The sequence below is a fragment of the Nestor notabilis genome, unplaced genomic scaffold (genome assembly GCF_000696875.1).
Source record: "Nestor notabilis isolate BGI_N333 unplaced genomic scaffold, ASM69687v1 scaffold2672, whole genome shotgun sequence".
Classification (NCBI taxonomy): Eukaryota; Metazoa; Chordata; class Aves; order Psittaciformes; family Psittacidae; genus Nestor; species Nestor notabilis.
In genome coordinates this window covers 1-8559 of record NW_009918583.1, presented here as the reverse complement: position 1 = coordinate 8559, position 8559 = coordinate 1, and the positions used below count along the sequence as shown (strand labels likewise).

Sequence of the window (8559 nt, the reverse complement as noted above, 5' to 3'; positions counted from 1 at the left end):
TAGGGAAAGAAAGAGTCCACTGCTGTTATTTTGTTATAAAACTTACTTGAGGCTCAATCACATAAAATTCAGTTCAACTATAAATAACACTGAGAAGGAGAATGCTGCTGCAGCAGATTTAACTTCTGTTAAAATAATCTGTTATAGTTTTTATGATTTAGATTGAGTTTCAAATTTATCCAGAAAGTACTGGGGCTTTTTATGTTTTGCAGGCCCCTACGGGGAGAAATAAGCAACACTCAACCTACTAAAGATTTCCCATAGTCATTTCCTATTGATGACATCAAAGTATAACTAAAGGGATGGAAGCATGTAAATATTACTTCACTATAATTAACATCTCCCTAATATCGTGTGTGCCTTCTGCTCGTCCCCACAGAGAAACTGTAATTCCACTCTTTTTACTATCATTTTACATGTTATAATTCACTATGAATTAATATCATTTGAACTTGGACATTAGCGGATTAACAGAAAGCCAAGAGAAGCCCCATTGTGCTGCTTCTTTTCTGTTACAAAACGAATACAGATGCACGCATCTATCAGAGTGGTAGATAACTGACAAGAGACTCGTGTATTTGTTTCCTCAAGCCACTATAAAATACTTTGTTCCTTTTTTAGGAATATTCCACCTTTAATCTTTGCCATACGTATTAGCTCAATAATATAAGGGAAGTTATAAAGAAAATATTCATTGCTAATACCACAACAACTGAGTTCATTTTGATAGGCTTGAAAACTGAAGCAGACAAACACAAATGCAGTTAACAGCTCCTTAGTGTGGCTAACCAAGAGTGAGCTAACTGGTGTTCTACCATGAACTGCTAAATCCACCAACCTGTACATCTTTCATCTTCCTTTGTGTACCCAGATGCGCAGGTCTTACACTTGTCAGAACCTTCCCCTGTGCAACCTATGCAGCTGGCATCACATGCTAAAGATAAAATATTTTAAGCATAAAATTCAGGTATCTGAGGTTTAAAGTACCACCCTTAAAGTCAGTTAGCTTACCAACACAGGAAGTCACAGAATCACAGAATGGTTAGAACTGGAAAGGACCTTATAATCACCTAGTTCCAACCACCTGCCATGGGCAGGGACACCTTCCACTAGACCAGGTTGCTCAAAGCCCCATACAACCTGCCATCACATCACCCTGCCACACCACCCATCCCTGAACACTACCAGGGATAGGGCATCTCCAACTTCTCTGGGCAACCTGTTCCAGAGTTTCACCACTCTCACAGTAAAGTTTTCCTAAAACCTAATCTAAATCTGCCCTCTTTAAGTTTAAAGTCATTCCCCCTTGTCCTATCACTCCACATGCTTGTAAAATGTCCCTCTCCAGATTTCTGGTAGGCTCCCTTTATGTAGCGGAAGGCTGCAATAAGGCCTCCCTGGAGCCTTTTCTTCTCCAGGCTGAACAGCCACAACTCTCTCAGCCTGTCTTCACAGGAGGGGTGCTCCAGCCCTCTGATCATCCTCTTAGCCCCTCTCTGGACTCAATCTAACAGGTCAACTTCGTTCTTAGCTTGGGGGCCCCAGTGCTGAACGCAGTACTCCAGGTGGGGTCTCACAAAAACAGAGCAGAAATAACCAGAAATCTCTTGCTTGCCTCATACTCCCCATGCCCAGTCGGGCCCAGACCACACTGTACTAAACGCCTTTTGGTATCATGCCCTTTCTAGCATTATGTCTGGCATTAGATTAGGTTACAAGATGTGCACCATCTTAATGATGTTTAACATCATTAAGTGCAACAGCAGATTAAAAAGAAACCTTTGCATGAGAAAGATCCATCTGTGTTCAAACAATATTGGTGATCTTTGCAAGGAGAAGCAGCACACTCATCTAAATCTGAAAGATAAAAAGTGACACGTTACCTAAAATAGTAATGATCAAAATAGCCAGATTAATACTTCAGTGCTGTGCTTCGAGATCTTATAAGAACTGGCCCACAGAAGCTATAAACTTAAACTGACTACATTGAGAGTATTGTTAACAATGAGTTCGGGACCAGATACGCAACATGTCAGACACAAAGGTAACATGGTAACATACACTGTTTTATTCACCTTAACATTAACAAACCAAAACTGATCCTCAGAAGATGTTTTGTGATGACAATAACCAACATTCAGAAATTCAAGAGCTCAAATTGAATAAGAATTCCAGAACACCTGCCATCCTTGCTATTTTCAAGTCTGCGTTTTGCATGCATTTATGCTTTTTATGCAAACACCGTAACGAAAAGCAGACTACTCCTCTGGAATATGGTTTATTTCTCTACCCCTATATTGCCAACCTATGGAACTTTTTAAGTTACACAAATGCACGCACCTACACTGCTTAATTTTTTTTACATAAAATGAACTGGAGAAAGCCAAGTTATGGTTAGGACCAGCCAAGCTGAAAACCAGTTCTACCTGGGAAGGTAAAAGATGCTAGTCTGGTTATTTCAAGGAAAGGGCACAACAGTACTCACAGCTAAAAAATTCAAACAGAAAAACACTATTTCTGTCCCCTTGCTGTCTGTCTCATCGTGTTGCTGCAGACATCATTCATACTGATTTCTCAATTAATTTATACTTTATCAGTTGCAATGATAATTTGGAAAAAACAGCTGTACAGAAGGCAATACTGGAGCATCCTGAAAATGCTCTTGGAATGTTCAACAGTTACCTAAGCAGCTATTGCAGAAGCTGCAATTCAAATCCTAGTTCTCATTAGCACTTTTAAAAAGAAGCAGCGTCCACATAATTTCTAAGATACTGTTTCCAAACATCATATTAAGGGTCAAATTCAACCAGTTAAATGGAATGTGTTACCCTCCCCCTCCTTGTGCATTACTGCATTGGGAGTACTTTTAGTATTTGGAATTTTCCTTTAGTGTTTCTAGGCAGGAGATTAATGGAAGCACTGAGCTTGATTATCTCCTAGCATTTCTCTGCAACAACAGGAAAAGTTAGTATGCCCTGGCTTTTAGTGAAATGGCTGATCTCTATTAGGGTTGAGCACTTACAAACATACAGTAATTGAAGACAGTTGCACAATTACTACAAAATATGTAGATAAGCTGACGGGAATCTTGCAGTAGTTGACAAAATAGTTCAAATTGAGAGCAGGGCACTGTTTATCTTTCAAATAAACACAAAACCCATGTCTTAAAAGGAATGCCCCACTTGCTGCTATCTGTATTCCACTAACCTAGAAAGATACACCGTGAACAGTTTGATAAAGACAACTATAATCACCAGGAGATCAATGGGGATGAAATACTTCCTTGCAACAAGTTAGGAGAGAAAGACTACAAACTACAGAAAATCTAAACCGATAGAACACTTCCATAAAAACCAATAAACTCAATGTGACATCACCTAATCTCAGTAGCGAGTATTACTACAAGACCTGTTTGAAGTCTACCAAGCATTACTCACCCACACAAGCTGCTTCTTCGTTTTTAATCCAGCCTTCTTTACAGTCTTGGCAGTCCTTGTTACTTGAACCAGTACAAGTTTTACAGGCAGTGTGGCAGGCTGAGAAAAAAGGAAACTACATTCTGAGCTTTGTTAAGAGATTCCAAGACAAGTCTGGGCGCACAAATTCTCAAGGAGAAACCTTATTTAGGATTCACTGGAAGGTATCGTATTTTAGTAGCTTGACCCTCCCATTCACAGGATTAAATCCTGGCTTTATGGGGTATCATTTACAATTATGCAGCTCTATCCTACAAAAACATCTCCCCAGAAAACACACACAAAAAAACCAAACCCAAACCCTAAGCAGACAAACCTAGTTATTACAGTCACCTGCACCACTTAAAACAGTGCCATGAAATTCTAGTGATTACAAGCAGCAGGTCAAATTCCAAAAAATATTTGGGAAGAAGAGATCAAGCATGTAAAGTCTGCTCAGCCTCTCAGGGCTGGAACAACATTTTAAACACAAGACTTAGCACTCACACCTAATGAATCCTCAGACTACTTCATTTGCAAGTGTGAGAGCAGTATATGAAGTGATAATAGGCTGAAGAACTTCAGAAAGAAACATACTAGAAATCCAGTTGTATATGCATATTATATTATATATATTGAATGAATATCTAACACAATATAACATATGCATGTAATATTGTAAAATAAAACAAATCATACAGAAAAATTACTACACAGCCAGATAAATAAATAAATAAATAAATAAATAAAACCAAAATCCAACATAGTCCATGTTGAAAACCAATCTTATTAGATGCCACAGTCAGGGTTTAGTTGCTGCAAAACTATTATTCACGATGTTAAATCAGATGATGTTGTTTCAAAATTAAGCTTAGACATACTTAACCGGAATCTATGTGGTTGACAGTACAGATCAGCTGTATTCATGCCCATTTGCTCCAGTAAAGCTTACCATGAGGAAAACATCAGGAAAACCTAGCTTTCATAGTTGTCCACTGTGCAGCAATTTCAGCTTGAGACTTTTGTACACTACTTGGTGGGGGGCAGCAAAGCTTGCTCTTCCTTCCCACCTCCCTCAAGACATTGATGAATTCTGCTTCTTAATTTAAAGCAGGGGAAAAAAAAAAAAAAATTTAAAATAAAATTTAATGAAGGGCTGTGTGGAAGGATGATCAGCAAAACCTTACAATTCCACCAAACTGACTGATATGTCATTTGTTATTTATGGTTAAAGCTGAGTGACCAAACTGTAGGTTGGTTGGGTTTTTTTTTGTTTTTACATTTGTCAGTTTAAATTGTTTCTAGTTTTCTTTACAAAAACTGAGGAAGACGAAAATCTAAGCGCATGTCAAAGACTGCTACCTGTACAAACAGAATGTGTCTCATTTCTCAAGGTGTTGTAGTAACCATTAGAACAATCCAAACAAAAATCTCCTGTATATTCCTTGTTACAGCTACATGAGCCATCTCCACCCCGGGTACCATCACCATCACAGTGCCCATTCCCATGGCAAGGTCTTTCCGATCCACCACGACAAGCTAAAAATGATCAAAAATACTTTTAAATCAGATGTTAAAAGAAAACAATCTCCAGAAAAGTTCAGTTATAAATTTAATTTTGGGTAAAGACCATGGTTTATGATTCTATATATATTCCTAACTTCCCAAATAAAGTTGGTATCTTTCTTTACTCTGGATTTCTGAGAATGCTCATACTGCAGTTGGAAAAACCTACTAGCAATCATTTAGATTAATATTGGGAATCACCACAACTTTTAACAACATAAGAGGCCTCTAACGAGGTGCAAGGTTTTAGAGATCTGTACATTATACAAGCTTCAGGGGCCAAAATGCATCCTTTGTATCACTTTTGCATTGAAGACCTTACTTTCATCCAATTGTCTCCCACCTACTTTGCCTTTTTAACTAATCCGCAGTTGTGATTTTTTTAATTTAATCCCCAAGTGTGTTTTGGCCATATTACTCTTGAAATTGGTCAAGAATCGTTGTCTACGTAGCTTCTGAAAGGCCACGTAATACCAGACTCAATGTCACAGGGAGTGTGGATGTGAGATCAGATTAATTCTGTAAATTTAAGTACCCTTGCTGGCTTTGCATGTTACTTCATGCTCAGAAGACTTTTTTTTCCTTCAAGCAGGATCACAGTGCAGCTACCTAACTACGAGGCAGCAGCCAGGTATATACTACACAGCAGCTGGTCTCACACAAAATATCCTACTTCACATATTTTTCCATATGATGAAAGATAAAACCCATAAAAAGAACGTATCTGCTACCGTATTTTTCAAAAGAAAAATTACCAAGGCAATCTGGTCCATATGTTCCAGCAGGGCAGCAAACTTCTATTGTTTCTATACAAAACCACTTAAACAAATCAGGATACTTCTTCTTCCTGTATATGAAAGACATTCATTTACCAGAAAAAGAATGAAGATTATTTAAAAGCCAACTCACACAACTGAACCTGCACAATGCAGTACAGAAATCTATTCCAAGTGACAGATTAGGAACCTGGTTTTTCTGTTCTAAAGACAATCTTACTTCAGGAAATTTCTAGAAGTCCTTCAACTCGAGATGAAGGCAGTTTTATGACAAAGGAAAACAAAAGAAGTAATAAACCTGAAAGTTTTCCTATGTTAGTTTGCCTCGACACCCCACTGGTAACTAAGTAGACAGTGAATGAGAAGCCAGACTGGATGTTTTGGTGCAACACTTCTGGAATTGAAAATAAAAAGAACACAGTACAGCAGCACATGCTATTAGAACTCAGGCTGAACACAATGGTAATTCTTAAAGGATAATTACGAATTGCCCATACTGCTACGGTTCAGGCACAAGATTTAACATCAGTTGTTCATCTTCTTAGATAATTTAGCCACACAAATATCTCCATAAAAAAAAATTAAAAAAAAAAAAAAAATACTTACAGTTTGAACCACCATTTCTCTATATGTTCTTCATGCTCTTCTACCATGTTGTTACATTCGAAGTTACTACTGTCACACAGATTCTCTATGATCTCTACAAGACGGATTTCGCTACAAGCAGAGAAGAAAAATCTTAACTTTAATTTAAACATAAGTTTAATTTAAACATTTGACACCACTCAAGATATGACAGAGAAGCTAGACTTCAGCCTAGAATACTTTATCAGTTTATAGTGTGTTCTGAATTAGTTCCAAAACAAAGCAAATATCAGAATGAAGAACTAATGAACACTACAAACTAGAAGGATGACTACAAGAACCACTTTGGCTTGCTTGCATTTATTATGTCTGCAGATTATAGGTCTGACAGATTTTCAGCTTTCCAGAAAACACTGACTGCCGTATTTTCCTCCTAAGTTCAATAACAAGGTTCATGTATCGTTAATATCCGATACAAGCCCACAAAGCTCACAGTAACGGAGGTTTGGAAACCCCACCCTTACATCTCAACGCTCCAACTACGACTAAGAAGTGAATTTGAAATTTGGAAGAAAGATACCAGATCACTTTGCTCAGTAACCAAACCTATTTACAAAAGAGAACAGTAATTTGCACCTCTTCTAGTTTTGTGTTTGGCACTCAAATAGCGACAACTCTAGGGAGGAGATACTCCTTTAATTCCCAAACAAGAGCATTGCAGTACTCCGCACGTTTTATGACTGTTAGTGACCATTATTTAAGATCCTCATTTTACAACTTTAATAAGTAAATAGAAAAAAAACCTACCATGATAAATGCTGGTATTAACTTTTTTTATCGGAACAAGGCAAATAAAGGCATTAATAAGGGGTTTCAGTCTTTACTGTAATCTCTACATTACAACGTAATGTTACATTTTAATCAACAAGAACTTAAGGCTCAGATGTGAAACTAGCTGCAACATATAATATTTAAATTCCAAACACCAGGGCAGTGAAGTTACACACAGTGGACATGAAATGTAGCCAAAACGGACGTACGGAGACAGCTTACCTGGACTCATACTTTGACAGTGTCTTTTCTTCCCAAGCAGTGTTTCCACCACCAAAGTTCTTTTTAGCTGTATCTGCTAATCCCTACAAACAAACAGTGCCAAAAGAATGCAAGTTACATAGAGTTCGTTTCTAACAAAAATTAAGGGCAATAGGAAGTGCTTATATGAAAATTGCAGAAAGTGTCATGCAGAAACTTCAGGGAAGCTCAGAAGCTGCTGGTCAAATTACTAAGTGAAAAAAACAGCAAGTGACAACATGAAATGTGAGAAAGTGTGGTAGCATAACATGACTCAATTTTCATAAAGGATTAACAAGGCCTTGCTACAGTCTTCATTTGCATCAAAAACATACAAGTATGAAAGTTTATACCCTTGTCTTTTAAGTTTTCAGGAACTTAATTAATCAGCTGAACAGGGCCTCTACTTCATTCAGTTTTGACAGCACTGGGACCAATCTTGACCATGTTTTAACTTAAACACACAACAGGATAATTGATCGTGATCAGCACAGCTTCTCTGAGACACTAGGCCAATGCTTATCAAATCATACTTTGCACAAAATCTCCATAGTTAAAGTGATCTACAACAACGAATACACATACAAAGAGTATTACCCATCCCTGGCAGTGTTCAAGGCCAGGTTAGACGGGGCTTAGAGCAACCTGGTCTACTAGAGAGTGCCCTTGCCCGTGGCAGAGGGGTTGGAACTGGATGATCTTTAACCCAAACCATTCTATGATTCTAAGTAACTGTCACAAGCTGAAGCAGCCCCTCGCTGCCTGCATTGCATTTACTGTGCCGTGACGTAGGGCTGCTGAAAGTAGAAAGAGACAGTTTTAGTGGATTTAGGGGCTCTTCATTTAGAAGCCGAGTGCGGTAAGACCAGCACAGCAACTCTTTCTGCACTGAACCATCAGAACATCTTTGGTTTGATGTTCTGAAGAGCTCTGTAACCTGCCGACTAAAGGAACACAACTGTTGCCTAAGCCGGGAGCAGGGGGCTGCCGTGTGCCGGCTCGGCCAGACGTTGTCAGCACCGGAACACCCGCGGAAGCGCTCCCGGAGCCCGGCCGAGGGGCAGCAAGAGGCGCGGGACATAGAGCCGAGCACCCCCGGGGCCGCA

General features: G+C 38.8%; 1 protein-coding gene across 1 annotated transcript in view; it reads right to left on the bottom strand.

Annotated features, from left to right (window-relative positions):
* Positions 1-8534, bottom strand: part of LOC104402008 (cysteine-rich with EGF-like domain protein 2-A) — a 10595-nt gene extending 2061 nt beyond the window's left edge. Inside the window, exons 1-8 of the mRNA XM_010009769.1 lie at positions 8391-8534; positions 7436-7518; positions 6404-6514; positions 5777-5868; positions 4818-4994; positions 3438-3536; positions 1780-1857; positions 841-934 (exon numbers count right to left, since the gene is read on the bottom strand). Of these exons, the coding sequence (XP_010008071.1) occupies positions 841-934; positions 1780-1857; positions 3438-3536; positions 4818-4994; positions 5777-5868; positions 6404-6514; positions 7436-7518; positions 8391-8534 (878 nt within the window). The remainder of the gene's footprint in view (positions 1-840; positions 935-1779; positions 1858-3437; positions 3537-4817; positions 4995-5776; positions 5869-6403; positions 6515-7435; positions 7519-8390) is intronic.
* Between the last annotated feature and the right edge of the window lie 25 nt (positions 8535-8559).